Below are 18,284 nucleotides of genomic sequence, written 5' to 3'. Positions count from 1 at the left end.
ACACATTAACTTTTCCCATCCGGTGCCACCACAATGCCCTATATTTCCAGATTCAAAGGAATTTTGGTCCTCAAAAAGTTAACGTCATCTGGCTACATTACCGACAAAGAGAATAATGGTCACAAGCACGACTTCTCATGATTTCTAAAATGTAATTTGCTTGTGAAAAATTCTGTACCTCCTGTCTGTCTGAGTCAGAAGAGGATCTTCAACGTGAACACGGCGGCCAAGTCTTTCTCCTGTTGCTAGGTGTTATGTAGTCTCAGACTGTCTTGCAATAACTCTATATATAAGGATTAGTGTCAGTCAGGTTGCCTGAAAGCTGGGACTATTCCAGCACAGAGGAATTTCAGTTCACAAAACTCTCATTATCTTTCACTTAAACCTGATCTAACAAAGGACCTTCTGTGGAACTGTTAGCAGCGTATACCATGAAAGGACAAAGGCAACCAGCCTAGTGTTTCCTATTCTGAAATCCCACTCTTTAGCTCTCAATTGGCTTTGGAAAGAGGTTAAAAAAAGAATTTCTGTTGCATTCTGTGGAACAGGATCCAGATCTTCTGCAGAACAAAGGCCCTATGCTTTGGTGTTGAATGAAATAGAATGAGGTATGGAGGGGGTAATATAGGAAATGGTGTCTGCATCTGGATGTGAATCTACAGTTTTGTTTAAATCCTTGCGTCTTCAAGTTAATCTGCTATGTTGAATTTAATGCAATGTATTTAAATAATACGTTTATTTTTATTTTCCCTGGTCTTGTGAACTATTCTGTGCGGAGGTTTGGTCATCTAGCTGGTTTCTAATCTCATTTTACTGGGCACATGGTAATGGGGAGACATCCAGAAAACCGTGCATGACTTGATCTTGTTATGACTTACGGTCTTTTTCATTTGTAAGATTTTTATTTTATAGTAGATTCAAATATTTTAAAATCTTTTAAAGCTGAATTTGTAAATTATTTTCACCCACAGATTAGACTGGGCTGTTGCAACAACAAAAAAACAACTTTGAGAAAGAGTACTTGTTTAAAGAGGGGGTGGGGGTGGCGGAGAAATAAACATTACAAATCGGGTGAATATGAAATATTAGCTTCTCTTTGAAAATGAAAAAAGAACTGTCTCAAACTGTTGTGGTTGGAGCCTTTAGTACAGAACTACCTCGGTGCATTTAACATGATAATACAGTCACTGGAAACAGTTTAAAATGATGTAGTTTGAGTTTACTTCGATATGTATTTCTTTCCTACAGAATCCCTCTCAGTCGGAGGAAAATGAGATGATTAGTTGTTCTGGGGAATATTGTGAGTGACTGAGAGGCTGAATTGTTTTTGTCTGATATAATGCAATTCCCAGGATCTAGCTGATGAGCTGCAGAGGGCTAGGAACAGATTAACCATATAACCATATAACAATTACAGCACGGAAACAAGCCATCTCGGCCCTACAAGTCCGTGCCGAACAACTTTTTTTCCTTAGTCCCACCTGCCTGCACTCATACCATAACCCTCCATTCCCTTCTCATCCATATGCCTATCCAATTTATTTTTAAATGATACCAACGAACCTGCCGCCACCACTTCCACTGGAAGCTCATTCCACACCGCTACCACTCTCTGAGTAAAGAAGTTCCCCCTCATGTTACCCCTAAACTTCTGTCCCTTAATTCTGAAGTCATGTCCTCTTGTTTGAATCTTCCCTATTCTCAAAGGGAAAAGCTTGATCACATCAACTCTGTCTATCCCTCTCATCATTTTTAAGACCTCTATCAAGTCCCCCCTTAACCTTCTGCGCTCCAGAGAATAAAGACCTAACTTATTCAACCTATCTCTGTAACTTAGTTGTTGAAACCCAGGCAACATTCTAGTAAATCTCCTCTGTACTCTCTCTATTTTGTTGACATCCTTCCTATAATTGGGCGACCAAAATTGTACACCATACTCCAGATTTGGTCTCACCAATGCCTTGTACAATTTTAACATTACATCCCAGCTTCTATACTCAATGCTCTGATTTATAAAGGCTAGCATACCAAAAGCTTTCTTTACCACCCTATCTATATGAGATTCCACCTTCAAGGAACTATGCACGGTTATTCCCAGATCCCTCTGTTCAACTGTATTCTTCAATTCCCTATGAGAGGTTTTTTTAGCTCAGGAAATAAAATGTGTCATTAAAAAGGTTGAAACAGGAAGAGAAAATAGTTTTTGTTAGTTCAGTTACTGTATGCATTTGAAGACAAAAACTGCAAAGAACATTTTCAATTTTTGGGATGCTGAATTAGCAATCATAGATTGGATAATGTTAGAGGAGCTGAAAGTAGCTTTCATAACCATGGGTTAGGAAAAATCAAAAATCAGTTATGAAAATATATATATATCTATTTTAACAAAGCCTTTGACAAGATACCACATGGTAGACTTTCCAGAATGTTAGATCACATGGAATCCAGGAAGAGTTAGGCGACTGGGTAGAAAATTAACTTGAAGGTTGTGACAGAGAGTGGTTATAGAAGGTTATTTTTCAGACTGGAGGCTTGTGGTGTGCCACAGTTATTGGTGGTGGGTTGACTGTTCATGATTTATATTTACAATTTGGATGTGAATGTAGGTGGTATGGTCAGTAATGCCCCTGTCCCACTTAGGAAACCTGGACAGAAACCTCTGGAGACTTTGCGCCCCACCCAAGGTTTCCGTGTGGTTCCCGGAGGTTGCAGGTGGTTGCCGGAGGTTGCAGGTGGTGGAAGCAGATAGGGAGACTGACAAAAACCTCCGGGAACCGCACGGAAACCTTTGGTGGGGCGCAAAGTCACCAGAGGTTTCCGTTCAGGTTTCCTAAGTGGGACAGGGGCATTAGCTTGCGGATAACACTAAAATGGGTCGTATAATGGACGCGGAAGAAGGTTATATAAGATTGTAACAGGATTAAGTGGGCCAATGGGCTGAAGAAAGGCAAATGGAGTTTAATTCCGATAAATATAAGGTGTTGCTTTTGTTAAGACAAACCAGGGGATGATGTGCACAGTAATTGATAGGGCCCTGGGACTGTTGTAGAACAGAGAGAACTAAGTTTCCTTGAAAGGTTAAACAAGGTGATGAAACAGCCGTTTGGCCAGCTTATCATCATTGGTCAGGGAATTGAGTACAGGAGTTGGGTGTCATGTTAGAACCGCATAAGACAATGGTAAGGACCTATTTCGAGTACCCGTGGACAACTGGTTGCCCTGTTATATGAAAAACTCATGAAACTGGAAAAAGGTGAAAAATATATTTTTGAGGATGTTGCCAGGTTTGGGTTAAAAGGAGAGGCTGGATAGGATAGCACCTATTTCCCTGGAACATATGAGGCTGAGAGATGATAATTGAGATTTATAAAAATTATTGGAGGCATAGACAAATTTAATAGCTCCAGGTTGGGGGAATCTAAAATTAGAGCACACAGGTTTCAGATCAGAGATTTAAAATGGACCTGAGGGGCACATTTTTCCATACAGAAGGTAATGTATATGGAATAAACTGCCAGAGGAGGTGGTAGAGGTAGGTAGAATTTTGAAATTTAAAAGACATTTGGACAGATGCGTGGCTTGCAAAGATTTGTAGGGATATGGACTAGCGCAAGCAGGTGATGCTAGTTCAATTGAACAACGATCAGCATGGATCTGTTGGGCCAAAGCATCAGTTTTATTGCTGTACAGCTCTATGACTGTATCTGAACCAGCGTGTTAACTATTAACAGAATTGGGCTTGGCTCTGATTTTCACCACATTTGAATAGTTTTGTGCAGTATATTTTCAAAGCTGACATTAGAGTAATGGTCATTTGTGAGATCATCTATGAATGCATTTTTAGGATAGCATGGAAAAAATAACTTGAGAATAAAAAGTAGCTGGAAACTAAAAAAAGTGAGTAAAGTGACATGATTTTTTTTTTAAGAAGTCCATTCTGTGGTTAAGTGCTGCATGCTTGGACTTCTTTTGGTTTAGTTTTCATGTTTGGAATTGAATTTGTTTAATCAGTGTTTTATAACCTCTCTCCAATGTTTGCATTTTTCAGGTTATGACTGCCCTGCAACAGAGGGAGTGTTTGATTATGCCGCAGCTGTAGCTGGAGCCACTCTTACAGCAGCCCAGTGTTTGATGGACAAGAAGTATCAGGTTGCAATAAACTGGCCTGGGGGGTGGCATCATGCAAAAAAGTAAGAGTCCGGAAAATAATAATAATAGTAAAATAATAATGTTTAATATAGCAGGTCCACCACCGATTTTTCGGCAACTGGTTGTCCGGCCATCACTTTAATCCAGTCAAACTCCGGCCTGGCTGGAGCTAGCAGATTTGTTCCCTGTGCTGACTTCTGTGGCCGATCAGCAGGCCTAATTTTCTGGCTGGTGCTCTCGAACACCAGCCTGGCCAGAGCAGGCAGATCGGTTCTCACAGCCTATTTCCGCGGCCAATCGCGGGTCGTATTTACCACCTGTGGCCAAAACTCTGGCCCGCTGGTGCCGGCATATCCGTTCCAATAGCCTACTTCCTCTGCTGACTTTGCGGGCCAGTATCTTGGCCCTCCAAGGCTGTGACCTGTAGGTCCGGAAAACGGATAATCCAGAAAGGGTCTGACACTAAGGCTGCCGGATAAATCGGTGGTGGAGCTGAATTTGAAAATAATTTGATTAAAATGTATTCATTAGATTTTTTGTTTACGTCTTTAAATATGTTTTCCAAACTGTTAGGCTTGGACATGACATTTTACCCAGAGTTGTGATGCTCTGAATACTGGAATGCTCAAAATGCTGGAATATTCAGTCTGGATCTGCATAGTAGACTTAATTTTCCAGGATTTAACATTTTTTTACATGTTTTCCGATTTGGGCATCACTGGCAAAGCTAACATTCATGCCCTATCCCTAATCACCTTTGACAACAGTGGTGAGCCACTTTGATGAGCAGCTACACTTATTCTGGTGAACTGCTACAACGATGCTGTTGTCAAAGGAATTCCAAGATTCTGCCGAGTGAAGATGATGGAAGGACAATGTATTGCCATTTAAGGATAATATTCAACCAGAGGGGAACCTGCTGATGGTGATTTTCCCATGTGCTTGCTTCCCTTGCCTTTATTGGAAATGATTTTGCATTTAGAAAAGGTGTTGTCAGGGTAGACTCGGAGAGTAGCTGCAAAATATAGTTTTTGTCTTGTGCTCTGTAGACATTTAAAAAATATATACAGGTCCACCACTGATTTTCCGGCAACTGATGGTACTGCACCTCCTTTAATTGGACAAATTATCAGAGTACACTTGAAATCCCCCCCACCCCAGAAGTTGTCTCGAAAATGTGGTGCCTAGGCCAGATTAGGCTGCTGATTGGGACTTCCACGCCATTTGGCAGGTTGAAATTGCCCCTATGGCCAGAGCTCTGGAACTCTGACCCAGCAGGAGCTGGCAGGTCAGTTCCCTTAGCTGATTACCACGGCTGTTTGGCAGATCAAATTTGCCACCCGCTGCCAGGGCTCAGGAACACCAGCCCGACCAGAGCCGACAGATCCATTCCGTTAGCTGACTTCCGTGGGCAACATTCCCGGCCAGTATCTCGCTCCCCTTCCCCAAAGCTGTGACCTCTATTGGTCCGGCAAAACAGATAATGCGACAAGGCTCTGGCACAAAGTGTGCCGGAAAATTGGTGGTGGACCTGTATTATATAAGAGATTGCAGCAGCAGATGGGTAGGATGTTGAGATGCACATTAGATGCATGTGATGCGTGATGGAGATTGTGTGCCTTCTTCAATAGAATTTACTTTAATTTCCACAAAATAAGTTTTGTTATTGAAGCCAACTAAGATGCTCAGATACATTTGTTCTTAAAAAAAATGTATTTACTTTTCTTTTAAGACAGATTTTGACTTCTAGTACTTGAAACAGCAAAGTCAGAGATTGAGCATTACAGAGGAAAATTGGGTTCTGATGTTAGAATTGACTTGTCTACTGTAATGGCAATTTCAAACTTTTCCAATGTCCAAATTTCCATTGCCATTACTACACAGGCAGGTAGGAGTGAACTTATGCAGAAGATTTTAAAAAACGGATCCTCCAGTCGTTATTTCCAGTTTAATTGATTCTTTATTGAAGTAATTGAACAAACAAAGATGATTCAAGCCGGATGCCCCATCTAAAGTAGTCACATTTACCTTTGATTGACCCATATCCAACCAAACCTTTCCTATCTGTCGAACCTTGGTAGGTAGTTGGTTGAAGCATCAGTGGAATAAGCTTTGAGAAGAAGCGTTTTATTTTGTGGGAGAGGTAACAAGTGCCAGATATTTTTATTATTTTAAAATGGGGGAATGACATATGCACAAGTGGGATTTAAATGCAACCTTATGATTTAGCATGTTTCTTGCTTGTCTTTTTGGGAGGTTCATTGCACCCTGCAGTTTTTAAATTCCATGGCCATTACTCTCTTCTCACATTTGTATTAATGATTCCTGGCCATTTTTCTGAAGTTCTTGCGTTATGATATCCTTATAGTACAGAAAAGTCCAGAAACAATACATTGTGATTTTGTCAGTACCTCTTGTGTGTAGCTTCAAAAGGCTTCAGTATTATCCATGTAAATCTATTGTACACTGCTACGGAATCCTTTTTTTGAGGAGGGATTTATAAGGTTTATACATTTGATGCAGTCTACTTGAATTTTAGCAAGATATTTAACAAACTTTACTTGACAGATTGATCAAATTAGTAAAATTCCCACGAGTTGGAAAGCAAAATATAATGATGAGTATCAATTTAGTAATTAGAGGGCAATTTACAATAGTTCTGCAGTACACTATCAGGTCCCTTGATTTGTGGTCATTGTAATCAAGGAGGTAGTCATTTAATTAATTAAGTCCATGCCAGCTATTGGTAGAACATTGTAGTCACTCCTACTTCCCTGCTCTATCTCCTTAAAGTTCCTATCCAATTTCCATTTTAAATTTAGATCATCCCGACTGCCATCACCTTTTGAAGGTAGAGAATTCTAGAATGTTGACACATAACATAAAACAAGTTCTTTCACAAAACCCTCTGCTTTTGTTGCCCACGGGCTTAAATCTGTGTCCATAATTATTATACCATTATTTAATGGGAACAACTTTTCTTTATCTCCATTATCTAAATCTATAATTTTACTAGACTAAGTGGGACCCGTTGGGTCCCAGCATCACACGGGAGGGCTGGTCCCCCAACGCAATATTCAACCTCTCCACCAATTCCAATATTGGTGGCCAGTGGGGGGGGCTTTCTGGAGCACTAGTATGGGTGTTGGGCTGAAGGGACTGGTTTACAGAAGGCTAGTATGGACATTGTGGGCCGAATGGATTATTGGGCTGGCGGCTCAGTCACTGAAGCCTGTCGTGTTGGCAGCTCACTTACTCACGGCTGGTGGGCCGGCAGTTGACTCACAGCTATTCCTTGAAATTCCATTTCAAGCAGGGTGCAAGGCCACCAAATTCAAGTGCGGTTTCTTACTACTTCAAGCAGGGTGCAAGGCCACCAAATTCAAGTGTAGTTTCATACTATTTCAAGCAGGGTGCAAGGCCACTAAAGACAGCGAGTCATGACCTCTCCCTCCATCTGGCAGAGACTGAGCCACGCACACACTTCTGGGTTTTATAGTCCCTCCCCCCTCCCACCAGAAGGGGCATGGCCTTCATGGTGTGATTGACAGGAGAGAGAATCTTGACTATTTAAACACTAATAACTCTTTTATTTTTCATGGATGGGAAAAATCCTCGGCACCTGATGAGCGGAGGGGGACTCTGAGTAAGATGGCCAAAAATCACAGCCGTACATGGTAGCGTTTTTTCTAAAATCAATATAAAGTGCAAACAGGAAGTGGTCAAGATTAGACTTTTAATTATATAGAAGGGAAGGCAACTTTAATTAGGCAAGGCAACATTAATTAGGCAAGGCAACTTTACTAACAGGTCAGTAAAACCACTCACAGTTTAGTACACATGTGTTCAGTGTTATTCACCGTTCAGACTGGGAGACGTGACCCTCTCGCTCCCCATCTTGCAGAGACTGACTGAGGCACTCAACACGTCCGGGTTTTATAGTCCCTCCGGAAGGAGCGTGGCCTTCAGGAGAGACAATCTCAACATTTTTTAAACACTAATAACTCTCTTATTTTTCATCGATGGGAAAAATCCTCTTGTCCTGTGCAGCGGAGGGGGACTATGAGTAAGATGGCCGAAAATCACAGCCGTAAGTGGCAGCGTTTTTTCCAAATCAATATACAGAACAGGAAGTGGTCAAGATCAGACTTTTAATAATATAGATAATGTTCTACCAAAAATCGCCTCAGCCCCCTGCCTCCCCCATGTTGCATCGAGAATAATGCAAGCAATTCTAACCTGAAAAAACGCACCAAGATTTACACATTCTGGTAAATTCTGCATCCTTCAAGTACTTTCTTTCCTTGTGTGACAACCAGCACATTACATAAATATCTTGTGGCCTAGCCAGAAATGTCTGAAGATTTCAATAGAACATAAAAATGCAGTAACTCCAGATACAGGAAATGCTCAGTGGATTAGATAGTGTTTGTGTGGGGGAGTAACTGGGTTGTAATAAAAAAATATACATACTTTTATGGTTTGTACTCAATACCTTTATTTATGACATCCAAGATCTCCAGTTCTTTGGTAGCTCTTCTCTCAATGTGCCATATTTCTTCAATTAACCATGCAGCCAGTTGCCAGGCTTGCTCCTTCTTTCCTTTTTTGTGAAGGAGTTCCAGAACTCTTTGCATGTCAGAGACATACAGCATGAAGACAGACCCTTCATTTTAACTTGCCCATGTCAGCCATCATGCACCATCCACACTAGTCCACCTGCCTGCATTAGGTCCAAATCCTGCTAAACCTATCCTATCCATGTACCTGTCCAAATGTATTTTAAACATTGTGATAGTATCTGCCTTAACTATCTCCTCCAGACAACCATACATCGCATTCTCCAAACACTGAGAGAGTATTCGTCTAAATATTCTCGGCTTCTTGGTATCTCTTAAGTAAATATTTTTACACAGAGTGGTGAATCTGTTGAATTCTCTGCCACAGAAGGTAGTTGAGGCCAGTTCATTGGCTAATTTTAAGAGGGAGTTAGATGTGGCCCTTGTGGTATGGAGAGAAGGCAGAGATGGGATACTGAGTTGGAAGATCAGCCATGATCATATTGAATGGCGGTGCAGGCTCGAAGGGCCGAATGGCGTACTCCTGCACCTATTTTCTATGTTTCTAAATATCACCTTCTTTTATCTTAATAGGCCCCACTGCTCTTTACTACCTACTAATTATTTACTTGCTTTAGATTGTTTCTTGCATCTCCCATTATTAACTTAAAATCTCATGATACGATGATCACATTAAAGAAACAATCTAAATTGGATGAAAGCTAACTTCATTGTGATGAAAGGTGATCTAGCCAATTTAAATTGGAACCGAAGATTCACAAGAAGCTATCAGAACAATTTTTAGGGAGCAGATATTTCAGATACAGGCTTAGCATATTCACATAAGGGGGAAATGTATGAGAATCAAAACCATATCTCCGTAGATAACACTGGAGATGGAGGTTATATTGAAAATTTTTTAAGTGTATGATTATAGGTCAGGTGAATTCTTTAAGTGAGCACCAGGCTAAATCCATATATTGAGAGGAGAAGTGATGAAGGGAAAATAATGGCAGGTAGAAGTGAGAATAGAATAGCAATATAATATATTATAACAGCAGGTAATAAGAAACTGGATGAGAGCTGTTAAGAATGAAGGAAGTATGGGTAACATGGGAACAATTATTAAGTATGTTATCTTGGTATTTACTGAGGAAGATATCCTTTGGATGCGTGGGCCACCTCATCAAAAACACCTTAATCAAGAACACACTGTTCAATGAAATTCTGCTGAACACTTCTTGCCAATCCATTTCCTGTACTCTAAAATCACAATTGGGATAAAGTCCACCATTAACACTATTTTATCACAATTGGGATAAAGTCCACCATTAACACTACTTTATAGTTTTTGCACATCTCAAATCTTGCAATTTTCCTGCAGATTTGCTAATTTATGTCTGTCATGATTTGGAAACTTGTTGAATATCCCAAGTAGAGTATCATATTGTTTTTACTTCTGAACTCTTAACAAATGAACTCCATCCTTGACCCTTCAAGGACATTTCCCTCTGCGAAAGTACAATGCCTTCGATAATTATTAATGCCCACTTCCCTTTACTCCCTATTCTTCCTGAACACTTTGTATTTGCATATATAATATTGGACTTCAATGTAAAAGCCATACTTATTGTCGGTAATGCAAAATTAGCATTGTAATTGATTGTAATCCCACGTCCTTAAGGTTACATAGTACTGCAGGGCAGAACGTTGGCTATGAACAGTTTATAAAAGCTGATTTTAAACCAGGGAAAGCATATTTTAAAATAAACCTTGGCACCCCACAGTCAAGCAGTTAATGAAGTGTTATGACCTTCAGTTGGAAGTCTCATGGTCGGACTAGCTCCTCGGGCTGTGTACTCAGAATGGTTGTGTGTGGTTTTTTTTAAATGGGCATATTGTGCATTGCAATTAGCCTTTATTGTATCCTGGAATCATCTGTTTCTTCAGCCTTCTACCTATTTTAAGCTCAGCTCTGATTATTTAATGTGCAAGTGTGGAAAAGTAAAATGTTAAATATGCATCAACATTTAAATCCTCTGCAGAAAATAAACAAAAGGGTTTAATTTACCTTTTTATTATCTCTTTTCATATTGACAATTGAATGTAGTGCTTATCAAAGGGAATGTTAATTCTGGAAATTGCAACAGTTTTTCTGCCTTCCAGCAATATGCATTTTCATTGCATTCCTTGCATGAAGAGAGATCTGAACATATTAGGGAAATAACTAGAAAAGGAAACAAAAGTAGGAGTTCAACTTGCAGTGGAAAGGAATGGTGTTAACATGAGAACAAAATAAATAGAAGTGGGCGTGGACTATAAAATCCTCTGAACCTGCTCCGCCATTCAATGAGAATAATCTGAAGAGACTGATCTGATAATCAAATAAAAACTGCAGATGCTGGAAATGCTCAGCTGAGTTAATTTTTCAAGTCTAACCTGCTAAGTATGTCCAGCATTTTATGTTTATATGACGGGTGTGAGCTGTGGCTTCAACTTCAATGCCCTACCTGATCCCAATAATGCTGATTTACTTATAGTGCAAAAGGAGGTTGAGGTGAAGGATGCTGTGGTGATAAATGTGTCCAAGAAGAATGCAGGGAGCAGCACCAGCCACAATGTACGTCCTCCTTCGACCTCTCAAAAACTTAAATTTCATCAATTGAGATGGATTGTGAAACACATCGATTGAACTCGGCTACCCACAGAAATTCGTTTCTTTCTTGTGTTTGTTTCATGACCACATTGGCATCGTTTTATTATGTTATGTATACCGAGATAGTAAAAGCTCTGTTTACCTGCTATCCAGTCAAATCATAATATACATTAGTACAATGAAGCCATAGACAAGTATAACAGATCCACTAAGGTGGGTGACTCTTAACTGTCCTCAATTCCTCAAATCTGTGAAAATTAAGGATGGACAATAAATGCTGGTATTGTAGTCTATGTCCACACCCAGAGAACAAATAAATTAACAAAAATAAATGGAGATGTCCAACTAAACATTATGCATTTTTCAGGCAGGAGCAGAAAAAAATTACTTTTCCAGCATTAGGGTGAAGAAAATTTGAACATGTCAAGGTGTATTATCAAACTAGCATCTGGAGAGGTATGAAGGGGATGGTGATGCAGCTTAATGTAACTGGAATCCTGTATAAAGCTTGGTTGACACTGCCCCATCAAGTATGCTCAACCAAGGTTTAATGATGGTTATATGAGAATAGTGTTTCCAAAAGCTGGGGGAAAGGTTGATTTTTTTTAAAATTGAAATTGTAAATGTTATTGCTAATTGCTAAAACATTCTAGTTGTCATATTTGGTAAACACTTTGAATCAGCAATGTGCCACAATACAAAAGTTAAATAAAATACTCTAAACCCAAACAGAATAATTGTATCAGGGTACCTATGCCTGATGTCATTTGTTGCCAGCCACGATTTGCCCGTTTTTTTTTTTCTTGCTTCCAGTTTATCTCCCACCCCCACAATCAGTTTGAAGAAGGGTCCCAACCGGAAACCATTTTCTCCAGAGATGCTGCCTGAGTCACTCCAGTACTTTGTGTCTATCTTTGGTATAGGCCCATTCTTAGTCACATATGCGACCAAATATATGAAGAATTGTGGAATAGAAACATAGCAACATAGAAAATAAGTGCAGGAGGAGGTCATTCGGTCCTTCGAGCGAGCACCGCTATTCATTGTGATCATGGTTGATCGTCCCCAATCAATAACCCGTGCCTGCCTTCTCCCCATATCCCTTGATTCCACTAGCCCCTAGAGTTCTATCTAACTCTCTCTTAAATCCATCCAGTGATTTGGCCTCCACCGCCCTCTGGCAGGGAATTCCACAAATTCACAACTCTCTGGGTGAAAAAGTTTTTTCTCAACTCAGTCTTAAATGGCCTCCCCTTTATCCTAAGACTGTGGCCCCTGGTTCTGGACTCGCCCAACATTGGGAACATTTTCCCTGCATCTAGCTTGCCCAGTCCTTTATGTCATTCCTATCCATATATCTGTCTGAATGTGTTTAAAAGTCAAAATTGTGTCCTAGCTTCCTCTAGCTGCTCATTATAGATACGGAAGATGTTCTGAATGAAAAGGTTGCTTCTAAGTTTCCTCTTAACACTCTCCCCTCTGTGCATCTTCAAGTGATTAACATAATTGTGTAAATTATCACTTGAAATATCCTTATTTTAGTGAAGTATCCTTACTTGTACAATTAGAATTATCATTCTTTTTCGTCACTGAGTTTACCAAGATTATTTCTTTGGATCACACAAAAAATGGCAAAACCTATATCTTGTAACTATGACGGTGAATATCATAGAGAAAAATCATCATGTTCTTACGTCTACCCATTTCCCCCCCCCTATAGAGATGAAGCATCTGGGTTTTGTTATCTGAATGATGCTGTGCTTGGCATTCTAAAGCTGAGAAAAAAGTTTGATCGCGTTTTATACATAGACATGGACCTACATCACGGAGATGGTAAGATTAAATCTTCCAATTTATTTTATTTGCAACATCATGACACATTATTAATGATAAATTGAAGGATAATCTGTTTCATAAGAATAAGAGCTGTAATGCAATCATCTGCTGCAAACTCAGGCATATGTAACCTAGTATGATCTCCAGGGCCATAATTGTAATTGCTGCACCTATAGTCAATTAGAGGTCCATTGTTTTTCATGAGAAATTGGAGTGATTTGCAACATTGGAACAAACTTGGAAATGACAAACTTGTTAGTATGACAAAATGCAATACTTGACCAGTGACAGATATATTTTGCAACAATTTTTTTTATCTATAATGTATTATAGGATTTACAAGTGCACAAGCCTCTTCCTTATGGAGTTTGACAACCTCTTATCAAATTGTGCATTGATTTTGTCTTTGAAAAATTTCATAGTTGACAATTGAAATGTATTTTTGAGTATATAAACTTGTCATTCTGATTGTATCATCTAATCACCGGGTGCCATGGGACAAGCAATTTTCAGAGCAATTTCCTGTCTTCAGACTTTGCCTTCATTAATTGAAACTTTTAATTTACAGGACATGCACTAAACAGAATGTTAGAATTATATAGTGATGATGGGCAATAGGGTGAGAGCAAGCTAAATCTGCAAGAGATAACAGCACATTGAATACACAGTGCCAATCCAGCAATTCTTGCAATAAACCTGAAGGATTTGGACACCATAGAGAAAATTCACTCAGGAGGGATTGGTTTGGAAATTTCAATATTCTACTTGGCTGTTAAAAAAGATAATAACAGGAGTTTGGGACTTAAATTGTGTACGTAGATATTCCAAACCTCCTTCCGTCAAATGACAATGGGCCGCGTGGTTTAGATTGGTTTTGAGGGCTTAACAGACGAGTTTGTCAGTAAATCTAGTTAAATAACTATTGCACAGTGTATTGAGGTGTTTGCCAATGTGTATATGCTAATGCTCTCAAAACATACTATTGACAACATGCTTTCAGATGAAGCATTGTGCCAGTTGAGCAGTGCTTAAAACATCTGTACCCCCAAATTAGAATCAAAGTGCATATCTTGCTAATATCACTTTTAATGGTTTTGCTGTATTGGGGATGGCACAATGGTGCAGCTGGTAGAGCCACTGCTTCGCAGTACTCGACAGACACGGTCAATCTTGATCTTGGGTGCTGTGTGGGGTTTGCACGCTCTCAGTGACCGAGTGAATTTCCTCTAGGTGCTCAGGATTCCTCCTTATATCCTGAACACAAGTGTGTTTGTAAGTTAATTGGCATCTGCATAATTGCCCCTCGGAAGTGGATGAGAAAGTGGTATAAAATAGAACTCGTATGAATGGGTGATTGATGGTCATCATTGGCTTGGTGAGCCAAAGGACACGATTCCTTGCTGCACCTCTAAAACTCAAAATGAAAGCATATCACTTTTATTACGATTAATTCCTTGGGTTTGAGAAGCCACTGATAACTTTTGACCCCATTTACTTGTTGTTCTGTGAATCTATTCAATGAATCTTTTATTTCCCAGTAGCCTGCTTTTAAAAAAAAAAAGAATTGTTGTCGATGTCAGAATAAATGAAGATAATATCTAGTCGTAAGTTTTTCTGCAGACAAACTAAATTATAACTAAATCCAATTAACTCGATATCCCTGGGGATGGAATCTAAGATTTTCATAATCTGTGTGGCTCACTAATACATTTGGTGAATCATTTAGACATAGTTAAGAGTTCAATTGGTACAGTTTGCTAATTTCATACTGCATCATCTGGATGCCATGTAGGATAATTAACAACTTTGCTAGCTATTAACTAAATACTTTACAGGCAGATCACATTTGTGTACCCACACTAAGCTTTATTATTACATTTTACTTATTGTAAACATCAGGACTTTAATCTACAGAATGCATCGTTAATTTATGCACCGTAAATGAGCTACTTATTGTTTCTGAAGGTATAAATTACTTATTTCATAATTAAGATTAAAATCAATTTGAGTAACATTTTATAGCAGTGAAAATATAAACGTAAATACTCTTGTTATTCATAAGCAGTCCCCAAAGGTCTTCTAGGTCAACTTCCTCCTTGCCCAGCTCTGTCAACACCAATAGGGGATGATAGACTACACAGGTGATTACGTGGGAAAACAACAAACCTCAAGAGCAGATAGAAAATTAAATGTATTCCATAATGCATTATCATATTGTTTAGAGGTGAAAAAACTGTGTATTGTTATTTGCCAATGGATTGAAGGATATTAAATCTGCAACCTACGGCCCCCGGGCTGAATGCAACCCGTAACCCGAAATCATCCGGCCCGCAGGCGGAGTTTTTTTCCCGTAATCATCCAGCCCGCCATCGCCCCGAGCATCAGTGACCGGGCACCCCGAGCAGCTGCGCCCCGAACACTTCCCCAAACGCGGCCGAGCTCTGACTGTACCGCATCCTGTGCAAAGCCGCCGGCACGGCTGCGCATATTCTGTGATGCTGGAAAAATCGAAGGTAGACAAAAATGCTGGAGAAACCCAGCGGGTGAGACATGCAAGGATTGCATGAGGCTGCCTCACTCGCTGAGTTTCTCCAGCATTTTTGTCTACCTTCTGTGAATACGTGATTTGATGCCTGCCATCCGGGGGCAGGATGGGGGCGGGATCCATGTGTACATCTGATAGATGTGGCCCGCCATCCGCTCACAGACATGCGTCCCGGCCCCTATTCAGAACAAGGTTGCCCACCCCTGCTGTAATATATCCTGGAAGCACTGCTTCTTTAATCACAATTGTTCCAATGGAGCTTGAGCCGTGTAGAATGAACACCGTGGTACATGTTTACAACATGACCTGCCTTTATGTGCTCAGGATTTATGAGGATTTAATTATTTTTGACGTTAAAGATACAATATTCTTTATTTGCAGCTGTACCTATACAAAAGTCAAGAGTGTTTTATTGTCAGATGTCCCAGATAGAACAATGAAAATCTTACTTGCAGCAGCACAACAGACTATGCAAACATAGTATGATATGACAAATGAGAGAGAAAATAAAAGCTCAGTGTGTGTATATGTACACATACTCACCACACACACACACACACACACACACACACACACACACACACACACACACACACACACACACACACACACACACACACACACACACACACACACACACACACACACACACACACACACTCTAAAAACAAACACTCTAAAAACAAACAAAACTGCAACAATAATAATGTCTATTGTAGTTCAGAGCCTATATGAGGTTGTAATGTTTTATAGCCTGATGGCTGCAGGGAAGAAGCTGTTCCTGAACCAGGACGTTATGGTTTTCAGGCTCATGTACCTTCTTCCCAATGACAGTGGTGAAATGAGTGTGAGGCCAGGGTGGTGTGGGTCTCTGATGAGGTTGGCTCCTTATCCAAAGGCCTGAATTAGCAATCCAGAGAATTGAGTTCAGATCCACCATGGTAAACGTGGAACTTGAAATTTAGTCAATCATACCATCTTTCAGGAGTGATGTTAAGTACTCAAGTTTGGCCTGAAATAAAGCCCATCTCATGGCCAGGTGGGCGCAAAGGATCCCATTGAAGAGCAGGGAGTTATTCCAAGATTTCTGGTTGACATTTGAGTTCACCAAAACAGTTTATCATCACATTGTTATTTCCCCCCACCCCTAGTCGCAACAGAGACATAGTCCCCCTGGTCCTTGTCTTCCATCTCATCAGCCGTCGCATACAACACATAATCCTTCGAAATTTCCGCCACCTCTAACGGGATCCCACCACCAACCACATTTTCCCATTTCCACCGCTTTCTGCCTTCCGCAGATACCATTCCCTCCGCAACTCGCTGGTTAACTCATCCCTTCCCACCCCCTCCCCAGGTACCTTCCCCTGCAAGAGGGAGTTAGACGTGGCCCTTGTGGCTAAAGGGATCAGGGGGTATGGAGAGAAGGCAGGTACAGGATACCGAGTTGGATGATCAGCCATGATCATATTGAATGGTGGTGCAGGCTCGAAGGGGCAAATGGCCTACTCCTGCACCTATTTTCTATGTTTCTAACTGCAGAAGATACAACGCCTGTCGCTAAACGCCCTCCCTCGACTCTGTCCAGGGACCCCGACAGTCCTTTCAGGTTAGGCAGTGGTTCACTTGCACCTCCTCCAACCTCATCTACTGTATCCTTTGTTCAAGATGTGGACTCTTATACATCGGCGAGACCAAACGCAGACTGGGCGATCATTTCGCGGTACATCTTCGCTCAGCCTGCCTGAACCAACCTGATCTACTGGTTGCTGGACACTTTCATTCTTCTTCCCATTCCTACACAGACTGTCCTTGGTCTCCTCCATTGTCAGAGTGACACTAAACGCAAATTCGAGGAACAGCATCTCATATTTTGCTCGGGCAGTTTACAACCCAGTGGTATGAATTGTGATTTCTCTCACTTCAGGTAGCCCCGGCATTCCCTCTCTCCATATCCCTGCCCCACCCAAGTCGCACTAGCTTCTCATTTTGACCCTACAAACAGCTTACAATGGCCTGTTTCCTTTATCACTGTTACTTTTTTACATATCTTTCATTCAATAGACAACAGGTGCTGGAGTAAGCCATGAGGCCCTTCAAGCCAGCACTGCCATTAATGGCTGATCATCCACAATCGATACCCCATTCCTGCCTTCTCCCCGTATCCCTTGACTGCACTATCTTTAAGTCTCTCTTGAAAGCATCCAGAGAACCGGCTTCCACTGCCTTCTGAGGCAGAGAATTCCACAGATTCACCTCTCTGGGTGAAAAAGTTTTCCCTCATCTCTGTTCTAAATGGCTTACCCCTGAAAGCCCTGTCCCATGGTACGAGTTCATTCCAAGAGCTCTCCCAAGTGTTAAAAAAAAATCAAACTTGTGGTAAGCACGGAGAATGAACGTAGCGGGTACGTCGGAGCTCGGGGTCGTCTCTTAGAGGCTCGTACCGCTAATGGCAGGTACTCGGGAAGACTTGCTAATGGCAGGTAAGCATGGGAAGACTCGTGAAGATTTTTCAACATTTTGAAAAATGTCCACGAGA

At 40.7% G+C, this 18,284-nt stretch overlaps 1 protein-coding gene across 2 annotated transcripts in view; it reads left to right on the top strand.

The window, feature by feature from the left end:
- hdac8 (histone deacetylase 8) overlaps positions 1 to 18,284 on the top strand; it is an 80,126-nt gene that overhangs the window by 20,576 nt on the left and 41,266 nt on the right. For both annotated transcript variants that reach the window (XM_033030425.1, XM_033030426.1), the window contains 2 exons: positions 4,049 to 4,190; positions 13,085 to 13,197. In XM_033030425.1, the coding sequence (XP_032886316.1) occupies positions 4,049 to 4,190; positions 13,085 to 13,197 (255 nt within the window). The remainder of the gene's footprint in view (positions 1 to 4,048; positions 4,191 to 13,084; positions 13,198 to 18,284) is intronic.

The sequence above is a fragment of the Amblyraja radiata genome, chromosome 12 (genome assembly GCF_010909765.2).
Source record: "Amblyraja radiata isolate CabotCenter1 chromosome 12, sAmbRad1.1.pri, whole genome shotgun sequence".
In the NCBI taxonomy this organism is placed as follows: Eukaryota; Metazoa; Chordata; class Chondrichthyes; order Rajiformes; family Rajidae; genus Amblyraja; species Amblyraja radiata.
The sequence above is the reverse complement of the archived record's forward strand: the minus strand, read 5'-3'. Positions and strand labels throughout refer to the sequence as shown.